Here is a 26,634-nt window from a genome sequence, read left to right as displayed (position 1 = left end):
CAAATTCTGGAAGAAATCAAGCGTAAACTTGTCGGAGACAATGCCCCCAAGGTTACCGATCCCCTACCGTACAAAGGCGAACCAAACCTCACCCTCGATAGCCCTTTCACGCTTCCTGAACTCCATGCCGCCCTTGCCAAATTGACCCGTAACACATCGCCAGGAAATGACAAGGTGACCAACAAGATCCTACGAAACCTCCCAGACAAGGCCCTAAATGGACTCCTCGACTACATGAATAACTGCTGGGAAAAAGGTGTGCTCCCAGCAGAATGGAAGCACGCAAAAGTAATTATGATCCCAAAACACAACAAGCCACTGCAAATCAGCAACCTACGACCAATCTCCCTTACTTCCTGCGCTGGAAAGCTGCTCGAACACATGGTTCACGATCGCCTCACCACATACCTCGAAGACTCAGGACTCATGCCCGACACAATGTTTGGCTTCCGACAGCTCCTCTCAGCACAAGATATACTACTACAGCTCAAGGAAGACCTCTTGGACCACCTAGAACGCCACAAGAAGTTCTCTATTTTAACAATAGATGTAAAAGGAGCCTTCGATAATGTGAAGCATGAAGCAATCCTCCAAAATCTCCAAGATACAAACTGCGGAATCCGGACCTACCAATACGTACACGACTTTCTCAAAGATCGCACGGCTACGGTGGGTATAGGCAACATCCGAAGCGACAAGTTCGAAATGCCCAACAAAGGAACTCCACAAGGGTCAGTCATTTCACCTTTGCTGTTCAATCTCGCAATGATTAAACTCCCACAACGACTTGATGGCATCGAAGATTTAAGCCATGCAATATACGCCGACGATATAACGTTATGGACAAAAGCGTCCACAACCGGCCAACAGCAATCTACTCTCCAAGAGGCAATCGATCAGATAGAACAGTACCTCTCAAAATGCGGTCTCCAGTGCGCCCCCGAAAAATCAGAGCTACTTATACTCAAGGCAAGGACCCGGGGAAGACCACCAGCCTACGTCGCTCCAGATCCCAACGTTAGACTCAATGGAATCGATATCCCTCAAGTTGGCTCCCTCCGCGTCCTTGGCCTCACAATACATAAAGACGGTTCTGGGGCAGCTACACTTCCGAAGCTTCAGAAGACCCTAACACAAGTAACCCATCTCATTCGGCGTATAACCACCCAAAGAAGAGGACTTAAAGAGCAAGAAACCGTCCAAATAATCCAAGCACTCCTTATAAGCCGGATCACATATGGCACCCCGTATCTACTCCTCAAGAAAGCTGAAATTGAAAAACTCAACATCATCATCAGAAAAGCAATCAAGAGCGCACTAGGACTCCCCAGTACGACCTCAACCACGACACTCCTCAAACTTGGCCTCCATAACACCTGGGAGGAAATGAGCGAAGCGCACAGAGCCAGCCAGCTGGAACGCCTTAAGCTGACTCAAACAGGAAGAGCAGTACTTCGCAAGCTCGCATACAGCGAAAACTTCATAGCAGACTCAGACGCGAAAGCTCGATTGCCGCCACTTCTTCGTGACTCTATCTCAGTCGCTCCAATACCTCGCAACATGCATGCAACATACCACAAAGACAGAAGACAAGCAAGAGTTAGGGCGCTTAGCAAGAAATACTCAGAGAACCCCAACACGAGATATACAGATGCGGCAAAATACCCAGGTAGAAGAGCATACGCAATTACCGTGACCAACAATCAAGGGAAGGAGCTAATCGCTGCCACCATACCGGCCAGAAATCCAGAAACGGCGGAGGAAGTGGCCATCGTCCTCGGCATCGCCACATGCAAAGACACAGCAATCATCTTGAGCGACTCGCAAACAGCATGTAGAAACTTACGAAAAGGCCGAATTTCTGCCGCAGCAGTGAAGATTCTCAAAGAAATAACAAGACGCCAAGAACTACCCGACACCTACGTCGCATGGACCCCAGGCCACGAACACCTGGCAGGAAACGATGCAGCACATGCTGTCGCCCGAGAGCATACCAGCCGGGATTTCCTGCCGCACGGTCTCCGGAAAGCGACGAGGGTGGAGGACATTCCCATCAACTACGCCGTAATATTGCAACATTACCGACTGGAAAGAAGACAATATCCTCCACCTCATCCAAAATTAGGCAAGGAAGAAGCCACCGCCCTCCGCAGACTACAAACAAATACGTATGTACATGGAATTATCATGCACCGAATGCACCCCACCAAATTCTCATACCTATGCCGGTATTGTGACGTACCAGACACGCTCCCACACATGGTGTTGGTGTGCCCGCACCGCGAGAAAAACAGTGAAGATGATGCCTCAGAACCGCTACAAGCGATCGAAGAAACGTGGGAGGCAATGTTAAAGGCACAGAGCCTGGAAGATCAGCGAAGTCTGGTGGACCGGGCCCGGGCTGCAGCATTAGCCAACGGCTTTCTGGACTAAGAGAGCCGCCCACCTAGGGCGAAGAAAGGACACTTTCTCGCTGTTTCTTACAATAAACGTTCATTCCTCCTCCTCCTCCTCCTACTTCCACCAATTTTTCAATCGCCTCTTACTGATCTGTATTGCGGACATATCTACTTTCCCCCTGCTCTCGCTGAAGCCAAGGGCTTCAAGGAGTCCAGTGGTGTCTAAATCGAGCACTGGGCAGCTACCTCCACACTCTGATAAAACATGCTCCATCGTTTCTCTAGCTTTACCGCAACAAGCACATACTTATTCTTCATTCACATATCTCGTCTTATAGCTGTGCGTTCTAAGGCATCGTGATCTCGCTTCGAAAAGTAATGAGCTTCCCTTTGAGTTATCATAAATTGTTTCTTTTCTGATTTTGTTTTTTCCTCTTAAGTAGTTACTCATGGCAGGTTTATTTTCCATTGCCGCCACCCATGAGATTATTTCGGCATCTCTGACTTTATGTATAACGTTATTTGTTGCTGTGCTGCCCACCCTACAATCCGCATGCTTGCTGGTAAGCTTTCTAGTTCTTTTCCTCCTCTGTGAATCAAAGTTTTTCCTGTACAGATACCTCAACACTCTCCCAGCCCATTTACTTTCTTCCATATTCCTCAGTCGTTCTTCATACTAAATTTTACTGCGAGCTTCCCTCACTTCAAAAGTAGTCCAACTCGTATCACCCTGCACAACTTCATTTGTAGTCTTCGCGTGAGCGCCCAATTCGATGCGACCCACTGATCTTTGGCTCACATGGAGTCCTGATTGTACCCCTGATTTCAAACAAAACCGCATTTCCGCACTTCAACAACTGACAGCAGCGCCGTGCCGCGGCACTACCGGCAGATAAGGCGTGCCCGGCCCAAGAAAGGTCCACCGCTGGGAATGGATATATGTTGACTTCGCATTTACAGTCCTACTTTGACTAAAAAAATAAGGGCAAACTTTCTATTTCGCCCTCGTATAACGCTTACACTCAGTATTGGGAGTGACGAAGGATCGAGTAGGCTTAGAAGTATAATTACTCAAGTCTAAAAAGAAGAAACACTGATGGAAACGTTTCATAATATCAAAAGAAATAGGTACCACAACGTAGCGTTTTAAGAATTTAGCGAGGAAATTATTTTTCGCTTTCCATGGCTCCTGGGAATGCGCTGCGCTTGAAACTGACTCAAGGACAAAGAGAACAAGGCGTCACACGAGGCACGAGCTCTGCGCTAAAGCACGCTAGAGGACGAAGACGACGGCGAGGAGCAGAGCGCAGCGTCCGCCATAATTATTTTTGACCGTCGAGCTCGCAGGTCACGCACTCAGCCGCTCCTCCACCGGTGCCCCTGCCTGTCCCCGAGAGACTGTCCCTCCATGTGAAACCGAAGCGAGATGGCGATCAACATACCGGGCCTGGTGGCCATCGTATTCTTCTACTTCATCATCCTGGTGGTGGGCATCTGGGCCGGCCGCAAGAACGATGCACCGCGTCGAAGCAATTTATCAATAAGCATGGGCGAACAATCCAACATCATGCTCGCCGGCAGAAACATCGGGCTGTTCATCGGCGTCTTTACTATGACCGGTAAGCGCCGCTGAGATGCCAGTAAATTTTGATCGTGCGTCGATTTCAGTGTCTCCGTCTGCTGGCGCCTACGAGACACGCGCAAGAGCCCCAAGTCTATAATTACGATAATTGTTGGAGGTACGCGTCAAGCACTGCATTAAGGATGCGCCAAGAAGTGTGTGTTTCTGAAAACACTTCCCAACAAAGCGCTTCTCTATAGCGATGCCGTGGTAGAACTTCAATGACGTGACCTGTGTGAGCGCTGAAGTTCTGATTGGCTGGCCTGGGGTATGCGTCAGAAGGAGACAGGCACCACTTGCCAATCAGCACGTCAGCAGCGAAAAAAAGGACATGTCCACTAGGCAGACACATACCCCACGGGCGCAATCTTCTAACGGTTCGGAGAATGAACCGTTTGCTTGCCCTCGCATGTCTGGTCAGCAAAAGCGCCATTCTGACCAATCACACGACTTAAATGGCCCGCTTTCCGGGCCATTTTAATATTGCACCCCTAACATTAAGAACGAAAGAGCAGGTATGGCACACCTGGCGACGGTGTTAAGAAATCAGTCCTGGCCTGGGCGCTCGGATTAGCGATGGTAGTATTGCTCATACGCTTACCTTTTCTTCCTCGCGTAAAAGGAACCATGTCGTCAATAGCAACATTGAGACGGCTGCGATGTCAGTTCCTCACAGGGGCAATTTCAGAGCACCCGGTACCCTGAAAGTAAACTTGATGACATTAAATATTGTGTCAAGTGTACAAAAGAAGTGACAGATGAACTCCCGTTAGAATTCCATGTGTGCACTGAAGGCCAAAAGAGGAAGGAACAATTTTCCTGCCACTCTGTGATTCCAGGTAGCATTATTATGACATCCACAGCTGTTGGCACTTCTCCAATTCCTTCGAATTTTTTTAGAAATGCTTTACCTAACAATGCATATGCATAGTCAGTTTAATTGCTAAGGCGCAATGACTTTTCTTCTCTTGGCGCTTTGCTGGTGACATTAATTGGTGCTCTCAGCTAGTGTCTTAGTTTTCAGAGCTGGCCTCAGAAGCCCATTAAAGTGTCTTCCTTTTTTCAACCACTCATATGTACTATAAACAAGGACTGTCATTGGCATGTAGGGATAAGTATTGAACTGTGGCTGGCACTGCCGGATACGGCGGTGCTGCGAATGGTACTCGATGGAACGATCCGATAAATAATGTTACTGTGCTTAGACGTAGTGATCACTGTCTACTACCAGGACGCGTATCCACAAGGCAAATGCTTCTTATAGGCTAGTGATTTCTCAGAACAGGCGCTGGCCAATCTAGATGGCCACCGCGCCTGGAAATGCGCCAGTCTAATTCCTATATGGGAAACGAGAAGATTTGATAATTTAGGCTCGCGTACCGCGGGGCCCAACCTATATTCACCACTGAAGTGGCTCACTTGCGATAGAAATGGACGCTCGAGGCGCACTCCTGCCGTCGCGCCGCCGCCGCCGTCGTGCAGTCTGTCCATGCTGTGTAGGCGCAGCTATAAGTGCACTACAGCATTCCTGCGGAGCATGCTGCTGTGGGCATGCACTGGTCCGAGCGGAACAGACAGTAAAAGTCAGGCTAACGTTAGGGTGGTGTTCCATTCTGCCCCAGCAGCAGTTGTCGTGCGTGCTACGTCTTGCTAACACATAGCACCCGCGTCACGTAGTGCGTACAGTGTCCGAGCAGTTAAAGCACAACGCTTGGTATCGCTGTCAATGCATCGCCCTTCGGGTGGAACGGAAATTTTAATGGCGTTATTCCGTATCGCGAGAAAAAGGTGCCGCGGTGATAAGCTTCTAAAGTGGTATGCGGTATAATGTAAGCCTACACCTGCAGTGTTGGCATGCCATGGATTATGTCAGTTGAGCCTTTCTCGTCTCTTTAGCGACCTGGGTTGGCGGCGGTTATATCAATGGTACCGCTGAAGTGGTCTACCTCAGCGGGCTCGCCTGGTGCCAGGCTCCCTTCGGATACGCCGTCAGCCTGCTCATCGGTGAGTTAAGCTGATCGGGTAGTTCGGTTTGCAGTAGGGCGAAATCGGGGACCTCATCGTCACGTCAGTTTGAAGCTTAGTGAATGAATAGTGACACAAGTACGTTGTTCGCAAAATATCAAATGCAAAATGTATTTTTGTTCACTACTGTAGGTATTCACATAAAATCACATGTGTACAAATGCAGAAATATAATCACGAGCGCATGTACACACATAAAGAAACACTTAACACGCACGCACACGATCGGACGTGCACTTGTCGCATATTTTAATAATAATAAAAATACTTTTCTATGCAACACTACCGACATCTACAAGGAGATACAAAGAAGCAGGGAAAGACCTGTCACCGCGGCCCTGAACTTTTTGTGGTTGCCATTAGCGGCGAGAATTTGGAGTGGCGCCCTCTCGCGAGTGACGTCACGGCGAGGACGCCGCTCGCTCCGGCTCACTCGGCGGCCGCGCGGGCTCGTTGCCTTCGTGTATGCTTGGGGTGTGGGTGGCTCGAGCCACAGTTATTGAAGGGTATGTCGGCTTCTTTCTGCTGCCGTGCCTGAAACACTGTTCCTTCTTCAAAAGCGCGCGAATCGAGAAAGGTTGCGGCTTGGATATCGCAAACTATGTGGCATTGAAGGGCTCTACTGGTTTCGCAATGCATATATGCGCCGTGTCTGTCCATAAGTTTTGCGTAAGAAAAGAATGTCTGCAAATTCAATACGCGAAGTTGTGGACGATGCTTCGCTAAATACGTAACATTCCCTTAGTACTTAGCTTTGAGAGACATTTTACATAGAAGAAAAATCTTGGTATGTGGTGTCGACGTGTTGTCTGTGTTAGAAAGACATTGCCCTGCGACGCTCTCATCATGACTCTTATTACTCTGGTGAGTTGTTCTAGTCAAAAATGGGCACTTTATTTTAATGCGTAAAAGAAAGTGTTAGGCGCGCATTTCGTATGAAAAATTTGCTACTACTTTCACCGCTATCTGACACAAGCCCCCATAAAACGAATTTCTCATGGCTGCTAACCCGACAGCGTGTTATGTAGATTACTTACATAGTTAATTCATATATACCATAGTAGCAATCACTTGAAAAAAATGTTTCGTGGTTAAGGTCGAGAGCCAATCAATAGCAAGCGATGAAATGTTTTATGGAGGCCCTCAGTAGCCTTTATCGACAATATGGCGCAGACCTTGAACAACGTTAGCAACCGACTGTACTTATGGCGAGGCACGCATTGTTCGCGAAAGCCGTCAGTGTCGTACAAGTTGGAATTGAAACCATGAAGCAGTTTTTTACAGCGCCAATTGCAATGCCCAAACTATGCTCGAATTCTGCAGCACAGCTTAGGCTGCCTAGAAAAGGAAAATTCAAGCACCATCTGCTTCACCATGTCTCGATCCAGCGTCGTTTAACTCTACAATCGGAGAACGATTCGCCTCATCAGTATATAAAAGAGAACCTCGCAAACCTTCGTAAGGAAGGCACAACAAGGCTTACATATTTCACTTGATTTTTGACCCTCCACCGGGGAATTGTATCTTCAATGTGTCCCATACTACTAATGAAATACGGTTCGGCTTCTTTCTGGCTGCGGCCTTGCAGTCCAAAAGTCATATTTCACTAAAAAAATTGGGCCGAGCGGCCTATGTCAGATCGCCAAACATATTCGTCATGTATATTCCTCAAGCAACAAACACCAGTAAATTGCTCAAGTAAATTGAACGTGTAGCACGGTAAAAGGAGCATATATTGGTACATTCCTTTTCTTATTCTGCAAACATCTGTAAGCCTCAATTAGCTTTATTTTAAATTAAAGCCATTAAACACTTGAAGAACCGCCTAATCTTGAGAAGTATTTGAAGAAGCAAGTTGGGCTGGTATAATGTAAACTGCAGTGTTAAGTCTCAGTGTTACGGCCGAGCGTTTCTGTGAAGAAATGCAAAAATTCGATATTCTACCATGAACTACTCATCGTAAGCAGACCTGTGGTAGCAGATTAAAATATAGTTGCAATGCTTAAACTATACTCGAGTACTGCAGTTGTAGAAGTCTTATATAGCCAGCGTTTGTGACATCTTTGTTGCACCGCTGCTCGTATGGTATCATAACTGGATTCTTATATGCTATGGTTTTGCAGTTCTCAATCCGCGCATGAAAAAGCCGCACTGGGCTGGTCAGCGCTCCTTCGGCTGGCACTGTAGCGTTGCCTTTGATAACTGTATTGTCGTCTAAGAAATAAGCTCTTTGAATAAATTTTCCCTAACGAAGACGTCGTAAAGATATATTTGAGACGACCGCCATAGGTATACAAGCAGAGGGAACGAGAGTGAACAAACGAAAACACTGCAGAAAGCGCCCGGACACCCCCCGAACTGTCGACAAGCCCGAGTACTTGCCCTGACGTCATACGAGCGGCGCTCTCGTCGCCCCTGTAGTTCGTTCTCGGGGCTAATACTAGAAACTCAAACAAGAAGCTTGGCGGAGGTCACGTGGTGGCTCCTCACTTCCTTGCGTATTTACCGTGACACAGTACATTCTAAATATGAATAAATGTATGGATTTTTATGCCTCAAAGATCAGTTACGGCCAAAGAAATCTAGAGCCTCGATTTGCTTGCTGCGCAGAATCGGTGCATATATTATAGGGTTCAAAATTCGAACACGACAGCTTTCCCGAGTAACCCATATGCAAGTACAAGCACCAACATGGCGCTAGAAGCGCGTTACGTTTCAGGTGCTCCTTATGCTCTGCGCAGGTGGATACCTGTTCGCGGTCAAGATGAGGAAGGCCGGCTACAAGACAATGCTGGACCCTTTCCAGCAGCACTTCGGCGCCCGCATGGGCTGCTTGCTCTTCCTGCCGGCCCTTTGCGGCGAAGTGTTCTGGTCGGCCGCCATCCTCGCCGCCCTCGGTAAGATGGCGCCGGTCAGTGATGTCACGGCGCTCTTTGCAGATGCTTGCGTAGACTAGTTACAACTTGCTCGGTTTGCCATCATTGTAAGGGAAATTTATTTGGTACTGGCGTGGGAAATTTTGGCTGTATTCCAATACTCGCTGAAGACGGCTAAGTAGACGTCTAAGTGGACAGCGGCCATCTTAAGTCCCCTTCCACTTTTCACGGAGATGTCAAAGTAGGCAGCTTCGCGAAAACAGTATCGAAGTCAAAAATGAGGCAGGCTACTTTTCTGTCGAAACAATATGGCGGCTGAGCAGGACGCTTGGAAAGCCGACAGGAAGGTTGTCCGTGCACAAGAAACCGTAGACACGCTACATCCTACGCCCCTAAAGGGACACTAAAAGTTAATATTAAGTCAACGTGGACTGTTTAAATACCATCCCGGAAACCTTGAGACGCTTGTTTCATGTGAAGAAGAGACTTATTTGAAGTGAAAATGCGTTCTGAAGCGTCCGCGTACCTCTAGCGCAGTTCAAATCGCGCGCCCTCCGATCGAGGAGTGCTGACGTCATGGTGTCATAGTGACGTTGCTCCGTCGGTGAGTAAAACGGCGCCCACAGACGGCGCTACGGCTTTTCTGCGTAAAACGCAAACGCGCAGCCAGAAACAGAGCTAAGAGGGAGCCCACAGCCGCGCGAAAACGGAACTATGGTGGCTAGCAGACGGGAAAGCGCGCGACGATAAGCTGGTTCTTTATTTTATGACGCCAACTTTGACGCTCGTTGCAATGGACGACCCTGACAACGACACATTGGCTCGCGATGCTGGGCTTGACTTCAGCGATTTAAGCAATGATGAACGTGACCTACTGCGGAGGGCTCGCGCTGCCGGCGTCGTTGCGTACTACTACGACGGGAACTGTATGTCATGGCTGTACATATTCGCACATTTGTAGCTTTTGCTTTGTGAAAACCAAATGCCGCCCTCACCGCCCCGTCTTCGACCTGCAGTTGTTCTTGCGCTTCGGAGAATGCAGGCAACACCGACGGAACAGCGCTACGGGAAAGCAGTGCTTTGAAAGGCACTCCACACGACTTCAGTAAGTCGGCGTTGAACTCGTAATCCACTGGACGAAAGTGCAGCGAGCGCACTTTGCGATTTTTCGGCTCTTTGCCAACGCGCTGTGGCAGAGGTACGGCACTTAACCAATTCGATCGGAGAGGTTCACTCGTTGGCACACAGTGATAAGCAACGTTGGATTCGCCGCTGCAACTGCCCTTGGCCAAGTTCCGCGGACCGTTCGCGCATCCCACGACATCACGTGGACGTGGCATTCTCGCTGCTTGTTCCAAATGCAAATTTCGCGAGCCAGCAGAACCAGCGCAGGACGACGCGATTACGAGACAACTGAAACTTCAAAGCGCGCGCGACGCAGAGTCGAGCGTGCAGAGTCGAGCGAAAACGAAACCTTTCGACCACTCATACTACTGAAGGGTAACGTCAAAATGTTATTTTTTCTTAGAATTGAACAGAAGTAGACAAGTAGCATGTTTTCCCGACTTATAACCTAATGAAATGATCTTTTTATTACTAGTAGTTGAGTACTAGTGACATAAATTATGATGAGGAGCGCCTTCGTCATCGGGCTAGTACGGGAATGTCGCTGGGGGGTATCAAATCGTGTCGTGCATTTACCTCAATTTCTCGGTTACTAAAGCTCTGTTCGCGATTATATTGACGCCTTAGAAGTTCTACAGCATTGCTTTATCCCTTTAACTTGACTTAATAGTAACCTTTAGTGTCCCCTTAATGTAAGCTACATTGTGTTTTTCGTTGGTTTGCAGGCGTAAATACTTAAATACAGAAATAATGGATGCGTTTCTCAACTTGTTCTTGTCGCCGCGAGGTGACGTCACGTCGCAGAAGCGTCTTCCGTGCGTCTTCCAGACGGCTAGAAACTCGTTCGATTAAATGGCCTCAAAGCTTTCTCGGCTGTCTCCTTAGCTGCCTACGTAGACTGTCTCCGATGCTGGTCATAATTGGAACACACGATAAATCTCACTAAGTATACTAACAACGAAGGGACGGAACGAACGGAAGCTACGTTCGAAGCACTTTAGATCGAGGCAGACTCCGATGCCACTTGTTCAGATACACGTAAAATGTAGAAATGCTTTTATGAGACTACGCCTGGGCCAATCTGAGTGAGATTTGTTCCACTTGATAGAAGAAAGGTGTCACGCATACGTTAACGCCTGGTACGCTTGCTTCAGCGGGCGGAAGGAACACATGAACACGAGGTGCAATACACACGTAACATTCATTCAATCGGCTATTTTAGTAACAGGAACAGACGGTCAGATTCAACACTTATCACACACGGAATGCGTCCACCCTTGCTCAGCTTTCCGCTCACACTACCGCGTTTACAAACGTCTGTGCGGCGATCGTCTATTCGCTGTAGTAGTGGCGCTTACAGTACCGGTTTGGTTCGACGCGAGTATCGGCGTCCCCCCGGTCTGTGGTCCGTCGATGCGATCTGGTAGTCGTCAGTCGTTGTTAGTGTCCGGCGTCCCCGATGCCCCAGCCGACCTGACGAAGGCACGGTCGCTGCGGGTCTGTCGCACTCCGGCAGAGCGCGGCTCGTGCCGGCTGGCGCTCCCGGTGCTCGCCGGCCCAGCGTAGTTCTCCGGACGGGACAGTGACTGGCTGTAGCCAGCCTCCGCGCTTCCACGGTCAGCGGCAGCAACGCTGACGTGTCCTAGCAGGTAGGTCCGGGCCAGCGGTCGTTCCAGGGACGTCGGACATCTGCTCGCCGAGCCTGGTACTCGGGCGGGACGTCGATGTGTCGCCTAAGATCTGGGGCAGGACCCAGACAGGCGATCTCCGGCCGTCTTCTCTTGGAACGCTGCGCCCGGTCACCACGTCCTTCTCTGCGCGTGCCCCTTCTCCAAGATGGCGGCTCCACGCGCCCGCTCCACTCCTTCTTCCTCGTCCTCTTTCTTCGTTAACGCTTGTCACTCCTGACAATGGCCCCCTTGTTTTCCGAGTTTTCGCTCCGCGAAAACTTCCTTCACTGCTCGTCACCACTTGGGTTTAAGACACTGCACTTCCACTTCACCACACCACATATAACTTCACTGCGCCACTTCTTCACCCATCACTGCATTTCACCGCGCTTCACTGTACTACACCACATGTAACTTCGCTTCGTCGTTTCTTCATTCACACATCACTACACTTCACCGCACTCCACTACACCCACGCGCACATCACGTACATTTCTGTCAAATCTTAACGCTACGTCAGTGTCAACGACAGCACCATTCACAATGCATTCTCTTCCACGAGTGTTTTTAGGAAGACTTCTCAGAAGCTCTAAACACTATATGCATGCGCCGCAAGGTGTTCCCGAGTATACGAACATATTCACACAGTACACACGTAAACGAACATATTCCGAAAAGTCAGTGATGTCCTTCGTGTCACGTTTACTCACTAAATCCGCGTACTCCTGCCTACCGGTTGTTGTTTGACATCGATAGAGCCAGACAGGAAGCTGTGCACTAGTCCTGACTCTCGACGCTGGCGTCTCATCGCGACATTGCCTCGAGTAGAATGATTTAGATGAAACCAGGAGTTGGGGCGGGACCCAGCCCTGCATGCCCGGGGCTTGTCAAAGTGGTCGGACACAGCGATGATGCGTCCATTGCTCTTCAATTCTTGAGTCCGTCTTTTCTCAAATACGCTCTGTTTAGACATCATGCTTGTTATCTTCGCTTTCTGAGGCGTAATTTCTGTTCCTGGGATGTCTACTTGGTAGGTACTTCCAGCAACCAACTCTGTGATGACCATTCCGGAGTCCTTTTGAAATGGTTGCTCAATAATAGGCGTAGTCCCTAGAGGTACCTTTGATATCAACCTTTTTGGTGTGTTTCTCTGACATATCTCGCAAGATCTCACAAACCGTTTCGTGTCACTTTGCATGCACGGCCAAAAGAATTGTTCTGATACTCGGCTGGTCGTCTTCCTTACTCCTTGATGGCCAGCCATTATAGTGTCATGCGCTAACTCGAGGACTGATCTTCGTAAACTCGCTGGCACTACTAGCTGTCGTGTTTCTCTTCCATCGTGGGTTCTGGCTATCCGGAACAGTAATTCTCCAACCTTCTCAAACTTATGTACGACCCGGCTCTTCTTATTCTGAATCCATTTCCCTAACATTTCAAAATAATGTCGCAACGTACTATCCGCTTCTTGCCTTTTCTTCATTTCTGTCGCGGTTATATCGATGCCGGTGCCTGAAGTCTTCTTTATACCGACATCTTTCCTATCCTGGTTCCTTGTGCTTTTCTCTACTGACAAAATGTTAGCTTCTCCGGTATATGGATCCGAGCTTCTTTCGTTATCTCTGCCCCCGGCTTTGGTGGATTCATGCTCCGTCCTACTTGTAATCTGGATACTGGGAAAACTCCAGAGGGGATCTGGATCATCCACTCTTCTAACTCCTGGCACATTCCCAAGAATGACGTCGTAAAGCGGTTCTTTGACGCACCGGGCTTCTATCCAACCGCAATAATAAGGCGTCAAAAGCAACACACGAGCCATAGGCATTCGCCTTACTGTACCATCCGCCAATCTAACTGGTGCTTCTGTACCGGTGATATCTCTGTCCGACACCATGGATCGCCTTACCATAACAATGTTGGACCCGGTGTCTCTGAGTACTGACACTTTTCGTCCTTGCAGGACTCCCACTACTACTGGCATCGAGGTTTCCGGGTCTTCTGACCTCGGAACTGTCATGACAGCGCCTGCCTTGTCGCTGTACTCCGGCTCCATTTGTGTCCTGTCACCTTCGATGTGACTTTTGGTCGCAACAACACAGGCAGTCTTATTTTCTGAATTACCTCGGCAGGTTTGTATTGTATGTCCATGCCGTCCGCATCCCTCGCACTTCAACGTCGAACTGCGAGTCCGACCCAAGGGACAATTCACAGCCCGATGCCCTATCCTGTCACACATAAAACATTTGATTGTACTTCGAGTCTGTTCTCTCTCATCTGGCGTCTTTTTATCTTCCTTCCCCTTTCCCAAATTCTTTTGGCCTTGGGCTTCTAAATAGCGGTCGGCGTGTTCAGATAGTTCCGCCACCGTCCTCAAGTTGCGTTCTTTCAGGAATATTGCCACGCCCTGATGACATGATCCTAGGAACTGTTCTGCAATCATCTTGTCCCTCAAGTCTTCAAACGTCTTCTCTATGTTAGCCATCTCCAACCAACGATCAAAGTAGTTGGAGATTCGTGCGGCGAATTGCTGACCCGTTTCATTTTCTTGTGGCTTGGAGTTTCGGAATTTATCCCTGAAACCTTCGGCCGTTAGTCTGAAGCGTTGTAGGAGAGCCTTCTTCACCTTGTCATAATCTAGTGCGTCAGTCGCTGCCATCCGACTGTACACGGCCAACGCTTCCCCCACGAGACACATACTCAACCCCGTCGCCCAGTCACTCCTCTGCCAGCCTTGTCCAGTTGCTATTCGCTCGAAACGTTGTATATAGGCATCTAGATCATCTCGCCTTTCGTCAAAGGGGGCGATAAGCTTTTGGGGACACACTGTCGCCATTCTCTGAGGTAGCACGTATGAGCTATTTCCTACCTCTTCTCCACTATTACTCATGCGCAGCTGCAATTTCTTTTCTGTAAGCTCTTTTTCCAAAATCAAATTCCTATACGCACGCTCGTCCGCATCTTTCGCTCTCTCCTCAGCGGCCTTGGCTCTCTCCTCAGCGGCCTTGGCTCTCTCCTCAGCGGCCTTGGCTCTCTCCTCATCTTCCTTCGCAGCCTCTCGCGCCTCTGCGCGTTCTTCTCTTAATCGCTTCTGTTCCTCGTGATACAGTGCTATTATGGCCTCAGCCGACATGCCCGCGGCACTCCCTGCCGTCATCAAACGTTCAAGGTCCATTCCGCTGCTCACGACACACCGAGGCACGTGACAAAGTTAAAGGGATCCTGGCAGGCTCGCCAATGTTGTCACGCATACGTTAACGCCTGGTACGCTTGCTTCAGCGGGCGGAAGGAACACATGAACACGAGGTGCAATACACACGTAACATTCATTCAATCGGCTATTTTAGTAACAGGAACAGACGGTCAGATTCAACACTTATCACACACGGAATGCGTCCACCCTTGCTCAGCTTTCCGCTCACACTACCGCGTTTACAAACGTCTGTGCGGCGATCGTCTATTCGCTGTAGTAGTGGCGCTTACAGTACCGGTTTGGTTCGACGCGAGTATCGGCGTCCCCCCGGTCTGTGGTCCGTCGATGCGATCTGGTAGTCGTCAGTCGTTGTTAGTGTCCGGCGTCCCCGATGCCCCAGCCGACCTGACGAAGGCACGGTCGCTGCGGGTCTGTCGCACTCCGGCAGAGCGCGGCTCGTGCCGGCTGGCGCTCCCGGTGCTCGCCGGCCCAGCGTAGTTCTCCGGACGGGACAGTGACTGGCTGTAGCCAGCCTCCGCGCTTCCACGGTCAGCGGCAGCAACGCTGACGTGTCCTAGCAGGTAGGTCCGGGCCAGCGGTCGTTCCAGGGACGTCGGACATCTGCTCGCCGAGCCTGGTACTCGGGCGGGACGTCGATGTGTCGCCTAAGATCTGGGGCAGGACCCAGACAGGCGATCTCCGGCCGTCTTCTCTTGGAACGCTGCGCCCGGTCACCACGTCCTTCTCTGCGCGTGCCCCTTCTCCAAGATGGCGGCTCCACGCGCCCGCTCCACTCCTTCTTCCTCGTCCTCTTTCTTCGTTAACGCTTGTCACTCCTGACAAAAGGTAAACTCTAATGACTCTAGCCAGCAAAGTCTTGATTTAGGGCCTGGAATAAAGAAACGAAAATTGAGTCAATCTAGCATACGCTAAAGAGGATGAAGGCGAAAGCCGGCGCGCTCACGAGACATTCATTAAATTACTTGACATTCGCATACGAATGCATTGTTACTTCCTATTATATTTCTCCCACCAAAGGTCGTGGGTTCGAGTGCCCTAATTGTGCCTTACTTCGCCTTAACGCCAAAAGTCGCTGGTTCGACCCCTACCAATGGTCGTCGGTACGACCACCAATAATGGCAGCATCAATTTTAGTGTCATTGAATTTTGGTCCCACCAAAGATCGAGGGTTCAACTCCAACTAAAGGCCGTGGTTGCGAGTGCCTTAGTTAACTTTGCCTTAAGAAATACTAAAGTTAGTGGGTTCGGGTCACACCAGTCGTCGTGAGTGGCACCATCAATGTTGGTGACATTGGATTTTGGTGCCGTAACGCCGCACGGTCAGTTTTGTCGATAACGATAGAGAATGCATTTTTCGACCCATAGGCCTTTTAATGCTTTCGCCTTAATAGAAGTACCAAGTTTACAAAACCGCAACTCCGTACCAAAAACGGATATCATAGTTCTGTATACAGCATCCGTTATCGCATCTAAACAAATTTGATAGACGAGGGCGAATCAGAAAGTCCTTGCCACCCCCTCCCCTTACCACCCTACCATTTGTTTTTAGCCATGTTACTGCTGTAAATGCGAAGTCAACATATCCATTCCCAGCGGGCAGGGGCGTAGCCAGGGGTGGGGGGGCTTATGGGGCTTCACCCCCCCCCCGAAATTTTTTCGTGCTCTCCATGCGCCGCCGGCCAAAACAACCCACGGTGCCGGAACTCATGCTCGATTTTTTCTAGAATGTCCTTTTTCACGCTCGAAAAAACAAAAAAAAAAACATTTTAGCGCGAACATTGCGAAATCGGACTGCATTTCGCGGCAACGCCCATGCACCGGGAGTCACATATCGTAACGCAAGGAGCTCCATCCGAGCACAAATTTCCAAAGGCGTGGCGGGCGGGCTTGTCGCGGCATCTCGCTGAGGCCGCGGAATCGGGAGCGCTTGGATCTCAATTCTGACACTTTATGGGTATATAGTTCTAATAAACGCTTGACTCGAAAGGTGCATTGACATTTCTAAAGTCGTACTTTATATTTTCAATTCCGGAACATTGTGGGCTTAATGTTGTTAGAAATATTTGACGCCAAAGGAGTATTGACTTTTCTAAAATCTTAGATCTTAACATACAACGATACAAGCCAAATCAACACACTTTCAGAGAAGTTGACAAAACACGCAGCGAGATACGATGAGACTAAGCATTGTGGTGGTTCATTTGTGCCGTCATGTCGCATTAAAAAAATTAAAAATAAATTATGTGGTTTTACGTGCCAAGACAACTTTCTGATTATGAGGCACATTGTAGTGGGGGACTCTGGAAATTTCGACCACCTGGGGTACTTTAACGTGCACCTAAATAAAGATACACCGGTGTTTTCGCATTTCGCCCCCATCGAAATGCGGCCGCCGTGGCCGGGATTCGATCCCACGACATGTTTTTTCACCTACGCCAAAGCATCCATGTCAAGACATTAGAGCCAGTCAGGGTAACTACGTTCTTATTTATTTCTTCTACTTTGTCTTTTATTCGTGAGGACACATTGAGCCTCTTAATTTTTTTTATTCTCGCAACCCTACACGCGGGCTGGCAGAGCCAGCCAGAGCGCATGCGTTTTTCTTGTGTTGCTCCGAAAGCACCGCGCGGCGTACTTCGGTGCGCGTGTGGTTTTCTCTGGCAGAGTGAATTTTGACCTGGCAGAGTTTGGACGCCTTCTGGCTAGCAGACCAGAAAAAGAAACAATGGTCGCTCACCGCCATCACTGTGAAGACTTGACGGATTACACTGTGTTCGCTCGAGCGCAACGTCATCTGAAAGTCTTGTCACGCCGTTGTAAAATACCGAGCACTATGCGTATGGTTCTCGGTGGACCAAGCGTCTCACGTTTTCTTCGATATTCATTCGGTAGCCACATTAGGTGCCCAAAGTAGGCATTGGATTGTTGCCAACATACTCTCCTTCGCTTTTTTTTTTTCATTTCTGTGTCCCCGCCCCACAAAAGAAAAGAAGAGATACATTGTTGCGGCGCAGAGAATTGTCGCATGGTGACAGTTTGTTACTTCTTTTGCGGAAAGTAATCGGCCACGGCACGCTTTGGTTGCCGGATACTATTATTATATTATTGTGACAGCAATTATACGAAGACTCCAGGCGCATTCCTGCTGTCGCCGTCGCCCTCATGCTTCGTATGAAATCTGAGGGCAATAACGTCGTGACCGCGCGCAGCATGCTGTATGTGCGAGTGAAAGAGGAGGGGGGGGGGGGTGGAATGGGTGAGCCGACGATGGTGGCTCACTCTTGCACGCGCAAAGGAGAAAAGCGGGGAGCAAGCGCGCCGCCTTCCGTCGCACGCGATACATCGCATGGAGTGGATGAAGTGGGGGCGGGATCTAGGATTCTGTGAATCTGTGATTGCGCTACATGTTTATTTAGCTTGTTTGACGCAGTATCTACAGTGACTTTTTCTTAGATACGTAGATTTATTGGAAACTTATACGTATATTTAAATATCTTGTGAGGTCGCGGGTTCGAATCCCGGCCACGGCGGCCGCATTTCGATGGGGGCGAAATGCGAAAACACCCGTGTGCTCAGATTTAGGTGCACGTTAAAGAACCCCAGGTGGTCGAAATTTCCGGAGTCCTCCACTACGGCGTGCCTCATAATCAGAAAGTGGTTTTGGCACGTAAAACCCCAAATATTATTATTATTATTAAATATCTTGTTGCGAGGTATTGTGTATACGTGCAGTGATCTTTCTTTCCAGTGACACTTTTTTGCCTTTTATATATTGACACGTGTACTTATCTTTATCGGGCGACCACGTTTCGCCGCCCAACAAATGTTATCGCACATCGCGGGACGCGCCTGCATGTATGCGAAGTTTCTGGAAAGTTATCGTTGCTTCTATCCGCTGTCTGTTGTCGCCGAACCTTGTATTATTTGATTTCATCGCGTGACGCGAATGGTGTAGAACTTTGTGGAAGGCACGCGGGTCCGAACGATTAGTCTGGAACATTCGACGACTGCTCTATAAAAGCCGACGCGCTTGACCCGCTGATCAGATTTTCGACGATCGCCGACCGTGTTCGCCGCTATCGTTGTGTTATAAGTGTAGCCTGTTTTTGTGGGCACACGTTCGCCCAATAAATGTTAGTTTTGTCTTTCACAGTATTACTACTGTGTTCTTCGTCACCACGACGTGACAATATCAAGCATTTGTATATTCCATGGAATCTTCGCATTTCTAATGAACGAGGGCGAGTTAAATGAAAATGAGCCTACCCACCCCGCGCAATAATGGTTCGGTTCATTATCTGCGAAGCATGCGCATAGCACACAGGCATCTTTCATTTACAAAAGTGACACACAGATTTGAGGGTAAATGTTCGGTAATGCTCTCATACACTGGATTGAACATGGTTGCGTGACGTAATGGACACTTCGGAAGTTGAACAGCGGAATGACGTGAATGTTTTCAGAGCTGAAGGTGTTTCCCAAAAGTAAATTATCCGCCGTAGGGCTGCAGTGTACGTTGAACATTGCATTTCATTGGCCACTGTGAAGCATTGGAGCAAACGGTTGAAAAAGGATGTGAAAGTTGAAAAGACGATCCAATACCGGACCAAAGCCATCGTGCAATCACCCCCAACACAAGTGCAAAAGTTGATGAGCTGATGAGACAAGAACGGAGGATAAACATCGATGAACTGGCAGAGCGTGTGAACATGAGTAGCGGTTCGGTTCACACCATAATTCATGAACATCTAGGTCATCGGCTCTTGTGTGCGCAATGGATGCCCAAGATTTTGAACCACCGCCAGAAGAAGGTTGTGCGCTGCATTGACTCAGCTGACCCGGTATCACAATGAGGGTGACGCCTTCTTGTCTGCAATTGTGATCGGGGACGGACCATGTTGCCACTACTACGAGCCTGAAAGACGACGGCAAAGCTTACAGTGGAAACATTCGAATTCACCGCCCCCAAAGAAAGCAAAGGCCGTCATTTCCGCCGGAAAGGTGTTGTTGACTTCTTTTTTCGATCGTCAGGGGCTATTACTGATAGAATTTTCTAAAGCCGGAGAGACTATCAATCGTTTCGGAATATTGTGAAACGCCGGATCGGGTGCGCGGGGCAATCAAGAACGAACGACGTGGAAAATTGACGAATGGGGTCATCCTGTTCCACGACCTGGCTATGGTGTTGGGCTGCTGAGCACGAGGTCGCGGAATCGAATCCCGGCAACGGCGGCCGCATTTCGATGGGGGCGAAATGCGAAAACACCCGTGTACTTAGATTTAGTTGCACGTTAAGGAACCCCCGGTGGTCGAACTTTCCGGAGTGCTCCACTACGGCGTGCCTCATAATCAGAAAGTGGTTTTGACAATAAAAACCTCATAATTTAATTTTTAATTTTTCCACAATGCCCGTCCCCTCGTCGCTGATGTGGTTAATACAAAACTGGCAAATTTCAAGTGGGAAACGCTGCAACATCCGCCATACAGCTAAGACCTGTCGCCTTGCGACTTCCACATTTTGGGGCAAATGCAAAAAACAGCTTAAGGGAAACAGATTCGCGTCGGACGATGACGTGAAAGAGTCAGTTGCAGATTTGTTGAAGCAGCAACCTAACGAGTTTTATGAGACGGGAATCACCCGACTCATTAGTCAATGGGATAAATGTCTAAATGCTCATGAAGACTATTTTTAAATTAAATACCCCGTTTGTCCTATATTTGCATTGGCTCACTTTCATTTGACTCGCCCTCGTATATTTTGCAGAACGTCTTTATATAGGTACTCTCTGTCGGGACAATAATTTCGGTGCATTTACTCACGATACACGACCGGTGACAGCTGCTCCTGCGTAATACATTGGAATAAATGACAGCGTCATTGAGATTTTCACTGGCCGTTGCATATGTACAAATATGTAAACAAGGTTGTTGAATGACAAAGTTTCATTAACATATTTGTCCTCAACTTGTTCATTTCATGGCCTTTACATTTTTCATATCAGTGGCATGCACTGCTTTGCTTGTTTCGAACTGATATAGTTAGAAGGTTCGTGTGATATTTTCTTTACTTATTAAATAGACAAAAACATGGAAGCATTGATATCAGTTATTTTGAGCACAATTTCTGGCACATGCGAGTATATCTTTTTATTTAAAAGTACATATATTACTTGTTTTGACAGTGCGTAGCGTTCAAGAATTCGTTTGCAGCATCTTTGGCAATGACAATGCAGTTATTATTCATGTATTTGATCTCTCGACAAATTGTTTAAGAGGAAGCTTTAGCTCTGGCACAACTCCGACGCGGTCTATTCAAATAAATGTAAAACCCAGAAATGCTTTTCTGAGATAACCCCTGGATCACTTTTAATGAACTTTGTTGAATTTGAGAGAGTTAACTTCTAGTATCTGTCGGAAGCAAAAGTTCGATTTAGGGCCTGAATTTTGTTTAAAATATTTTGAAAAATTTGAAAGTGCGAAAAAATAGACGCACTTCGCTTACAAACTAAAAGCTCTTCATCAAAAACAGATATCGCGGTTCTTCAATTGGCACCTATTATAAGAGTCAATGCGGATAAATTCGGTATGTCTATTTGTATCTTACGTGAATTAGTTACGTGGTGCACAAGGGTTCTGCAAAAGCCGTATTTCGATAATGCTAAATTGTTTGAGATTTATTTGTAACATATCAATTTTATTCGCTGTAGATGTACTATTACATGCGACTCACAGAATTGTGATATTTTTCATTTTTGAGTTACAGAGTTTTAAACATGATAGTTTAGTTTCCCCAAAATTTGAGATTTTAGCCATTTTTTAATGAAAAGTTGACAACCTAAATAAAAAAATTTGAAACCAGAAGACAGTAGAATTAAAGTTTTTCTTTCAAATGCAACAAACCTGATCAAATTTTGAGCAGTTGTTGCCGAGAAAAACTGATTCAGCTTCTACATGTATTCAGATAGGGGCAACCTCTTGAGGAGGAATCCAAGCTGCAACGTGAGACGCCCCCCACCCCCCCCCCCCCCGCGAACGAAATTTCTGGCTACGCCACTGCCAGCGGGGGACCTTTCTTAAAGCGACCCGGCCTTATCTGCTGACAGGTCGGTGGCGCGGCGCTGCTGTCAGTTGTTGTAGATGGCGGCTGTGCTTCACACCTCCACGGCGTACGAGCAGCGAAGTGTGATTTGTTTTCTATGGAGCAAGGATCCACAGGGCAGTGCAACCCACGGATAGGGAAAAGTGTCTCGCTTTGAGAAGTGTGAGGTGGAGGCGTTGTGAGTTAGGTCCGGGAAGACTTGCATGACAATGAAAGTTCGGGGAAGCCGCCTGCGCCGCTGACTGACGACAGGGGCATTTATAATTTAGTGCTGCGATGGGACAAATGGTCTGAACCAGTGTGGGAACTATGTGAAAAAAAGTGTAACGTACGTTTAATAGCACGCATATTTGTAATGATCTGCGTGTACGTTATTTTAGCTAATAACAAATAGGGGCAAATACTTTCTTATTCACACTAGTATGTATTTGCAGCTTAACGCGAATAGGTACAATGTTATTCAATGGTCTCGCAGGAAAATTATTGCTCAGTTTTTGTATTGAGTATGAAGTTTCTAGCTAAACGTATTCGAGAACACTTTACGTCAGGCAGCAAACGTCATTTGTTGGTTTAGAATAGGAACGCAGGACGAGGAAGATGTCTGTCACGCGACTCGCTTTCCTTTAAAGGGCCTCTCGCCATGCCCCATAGCAAATTTTGGTTATGCGCTGGAACTAGTTACATGTCCTCCAAGGAACCTCCTCCCGCAATTTTTTTTTTTCAAATCGGCTCATCAATAGCCGAGATAGAAATATTTCAGTGTCGCGAACCCATGATTTCAACAGGGGAGCTCCACCACCAAGCGAGGCACTCTCTCCACTTGCCCCGTCTAACCTCCGCAAGCGAAATTCCTTTCCTGCGTTCTCCCATACCGTACCTCGAGAATCGCGTGACATATACGTCACGGGCCCCGCCATCACTTTTTTCTGCTAGCCTTGTTTGCCTTTCTATCTTTCTTTCTTGCTTTCGTTCTTTCTTTCTTTCTTTCTTTCTTTCTTTCTTTCTTTCCTTCTCTTTTATTTTTCGCGGCGCTGCGCACTTCTGCTGACGGCGTTGCGCGGGAGCTGTTGTGATTGTCTCGTTTCGCGCAGCGCACGATTTTGCGCGCTATGCACGAGGACACATGGCTAGCGGCATGATTCAGTGCTACACGAATAGTGAAGCAGAACACGTGGATCACACAGCGTGATCACGCGCTGGAACACGGTAGAAAATGCCATAGTTTCGGTATCTGCGCGCGTGGCTGCACGACCGTAGGAACAAGCAGACGAAGCGAACATGCAGACATCCCGTTTGTGTATTTTATTATTTCTCTAAACTTCAATTCCTCAATTCAAGCAACAGATCACACAAGTAACAGATTTGCCTTGAATAATTCTCGAAGTCACGTGTCACCGCGAGCGACGTCACGTAGGCGCAGGGACACGAGTACGTCACCGTCCGGCTTGCAGCGTGGTCGCCGCGAGAGAAAAGGAAAGCGGCGTTGGGATTGAAACTTCGGACCATTCCGCGGCACGTAGCGATGTAAATCTTTGCAAAGACAATCGTTAGCGCCTATTTTATGCCCTGCATTTCTTAGCTCAAAATGGCCAAACCTGGCGAGGGGCCCGGTGAGATGAGAGAGGCCGACACAAGATCTCCCGCTGCAGTGGTGTCACTCATGTTATGTAAACCAAATTAAATGTACACCTATTTGTCGTATATCAGGAGGGATTCTATAAAAATCACTGAAGCAATCTGCAGGGGCCTTGAGGTGAAGCCGACTTCCAGATTTCTGCCTGCTGTTTCCATCCTATGGCTGAAAAACTTGCCGCAAACCATTGTTAAATTCCGTTGAGTAATGCTTGTTCTCGATGCGCTTTGACATTTCGATAGAACATAAACTTTTTTGCGCGTATTGGCCCTGGACCACATTTATCGAAGTCGTGAAACGCATTCAAAGTTAAAGTAGCCTATTTCAGAAATATTTTGCCGAAAAATGTACTTCACTTCGTTCAGCAGAAACAAAGTTTTTGACATTCAAACGTCCCCTGCGCAGTGCTCCCGCTCCTTCTTCGATGTATTGCACTGCGAAGGCTACGGTGGAGTGGAGCGGGCCCAGAACGCTCTGGCTACTGAGCATCACCGTGGCGCACAGTTCAAATTTAATTTAGGATGTTCACGTAGGCGCCACTACTTCCGGTTTTAGAACCCACGAGTTGCCAAAGGTAGGGTGCCTGAGTAGTCTGATCCCGTGGCGTTCGCGGTGTTTACGCTACGTAGAAGACCGCAGCTGTGCCCGTAGATTCAACAGTAGTGCGTATGTGCAGTGTTTGCTTTGTGCACGACAGGGCTTGAGCGCGCGCTCGCGTCCATACGGGATGCGGACCGGCTTTGTGCTGCACCAGCTTGACCGACGGATAGTTGCTGCATCCAACTTGCGCATCTTGAAGCGCTATTAATTGTTCAATACGAAGTGAAGTCTGCAAAGGCGTCTAACCAGGCGCGGCAAGGAATGAGCGCGCCTCTGATCTGACCTTAAGTTTCGCGTGGTTCGAGGCTAGAGGGTTGTTCGAAAGTAGTCGAAATTAGCGAGACCCAATGACTACAACATCGATATAAGCAGGGTGGCCAAAGGTTTATTTCCTATGCGGGCGACCACGGCCGATCGTGAGCAGACGATAGCCGGCTTCTTCCGGAAGTACGTAGTTATTATTGAAATTCGAAAGCAACAGATTTTCACTTACTTGAACCTGTTTATTAAAGTGCGTCAATAAATATATACGATAACAGTATGAAGAAGTGCGTTGATCCAAATGCTCTTCTTGATTGATGTCAGCCATACAGTTTCTCACTATATTACCTAGAGGGAAATTTGGCGCTGCTGCTCTGTGGTATGGATGGGAATGCCGGTGTATTGTGACTTCGGCTTGGCATCGTCCTCGGAGAGCCAGTACTCCTCGAAGACGCGCCTGGCAAGCACCGTTCCTTTTGTCTCAATGATTCATTTTCTACTAAAACAGCATGTAAAAAGCTGTTTTAGCGTTATTGTTACAGAAAAACGTTTTGTTTAACTATGAGAACTTGTTATTGCATATATAATTATATTAAACGTAAGAAGTATCCGCGGGCCGCTAAAGTTGGAGTTCTTCCCGCGTTCTCCCGTACCGGAGACGGAGGACCGCGTCACCTACACGTCACTGACCCCCGCGTTCTTTTTCTTTCTCCTGTTTTTGCTGCGCGTCGTACTTCCGGTTACAGTCCTTCGCCCGTGCCCACGAGCTGTTGCGTTTGCGCTTGTTTCGTTCCGCTCTGTGCATGAGCTTCCAAGCTGTGCGCGATACACCTGCGTTGCTGCCTGGCCGCTGCTGTGAACTGGATCCGTCAGTGTGCGCACATTTGGAGAGGCTGGCCCGGTTCACGGATCTTTACCGCGAGACACCGCGTCATTGTACCGCTGGCACCTGACTGGCGGTATCATAAGTCAGTGCCACATAAACACTGAGGCAGACGCTAGCAGATCACAGAGCATGACCGTGCACTGGAACATATAGAAAACGGCATACTTTCGTTCCCTATGCGCGCGACTGCACGACGTGGGAACAACAAGCAGACGAAACAAAAGTGCATCTCGTTTTCTAAGGTACGACGAAACAGAACTGCACCTCTCTTGCTAGTTTACGAAGTAAAAAAAACAAAACAAAAAACACGCAGACATTCGGTTCGTATGTTTTATTATTTGCCTAAGCTTTAATACATCTATTTAAGCAACAGGTCAAATAAATACTTGCTGTTGCATTTACTAATTCTCAAAGTCACGCGTCACTGTGAGTGACGTCACAGCAGTGCCAACTACGTAGTTCACTTGTGCAAATGACGTCGACTGGGAGCGCGGCACCCGCGAGGACAAGCGAGCACGACTTTTGGTTCGAAATTTCAGCCGTTTTCGTGAGGCGTAGCGGTGTAATACTTTGCAGGCACGATTGTAATCGCGCATTGTATGCACCGCTCTTGCCAGCTCATAATGGCCAGAACTGGTGAGAATTGGTCTGCAAAGGAACCCTGAAGAGAAAAATGATTTCTTCTGTATTTAAGTAAATCACCCTTCTAAAATGCCAAAATCACCACTCGTACCACGATAAGACGCTTGGTGAGCCAGAAAAGTGCAATAACAAAACACGGGTGCTGACGCCCCCTTGAAGTTCGCGCACCAGTTCACTGTGATATCATGGATTTTGACACCGTTTTCTATCTTGTCTAGGGCATAGTTAATTCTACATTGTGTTCTCATGGAGCCAGAGATTGAACATGGCGAGTTTCGGAAACCTCTGCTGAGCAAAAGTGGCCTGAATATGAAAAAAAACACTTTCGTGTCGACACAGTGACGTACCGCCTTTCGGAATTCGGCTCAAAATTCAAAAACTTCGACCTTCACTATTTTCTTGTAATAATCAACCTATTATTTCGAAATGAACGGCAACAATGTCTTCAAAAACGTTCTTTCCGTCTAAACTGACTTATTGTTTTAATGTCCTTTGAGCTTTGTACAGCCCCTAGAATATTGCATTCAACACCGTAGCTTTTGCGTGAATCGTGTTCTTATAAGGGAAATGTCTAGAAGTTTGAAAG

The 26,634-nt window shown here is 48.1% G+C and overlaps 1 protein-coding gene across 1 annotated transcript in view; it reads left to right on the top strand.

Annotated features, from left to right (window-relative positions):
- The first annotated feature begins 3,825 nt into the window (after positions 1-3,825).
- LOC142578416 (high-affinity choline transporter 1-like) overlaps positions 3,826-26,634 on the top strand; it is a 40,285-nt gene continuing 17,476 nt past the window's right edge. Inside the window, exons 1-3 of the mRNA XM_075687804.1 lie at positions 3,826-4,018; positions 5,917-6,024; positions 8,787-8,942. Of these exons, the coding sequence (XP_075543919.1) occupies positions 3,826-4,018; positions 5,917-6,024; positions 8,787-8,942 (457 nt within the window). The remainder of the gene's footprint in view (positions 4,019-5,916; positions 6,025-8,786; positions 8,943-26,634) is intronic.

This window comes from Dermacentor variabilis, chromosome 4 (genome assembly GCF_050947875.1).
Source record: "Dermacentor variabilis isolate Ectoservices chromosome 4, ASM5094787v1, whole genome shotgun sequence".
Lineage (NCBI taxonomy): Eukaryota > Metazoa > Arthropoda > Arachnida > Ixodida > Ixodidae > Dermacentor > Dermacentor variabilis.
This window is presented reverse-complemented; position numbering and strand designations above follow the sequence as displayed.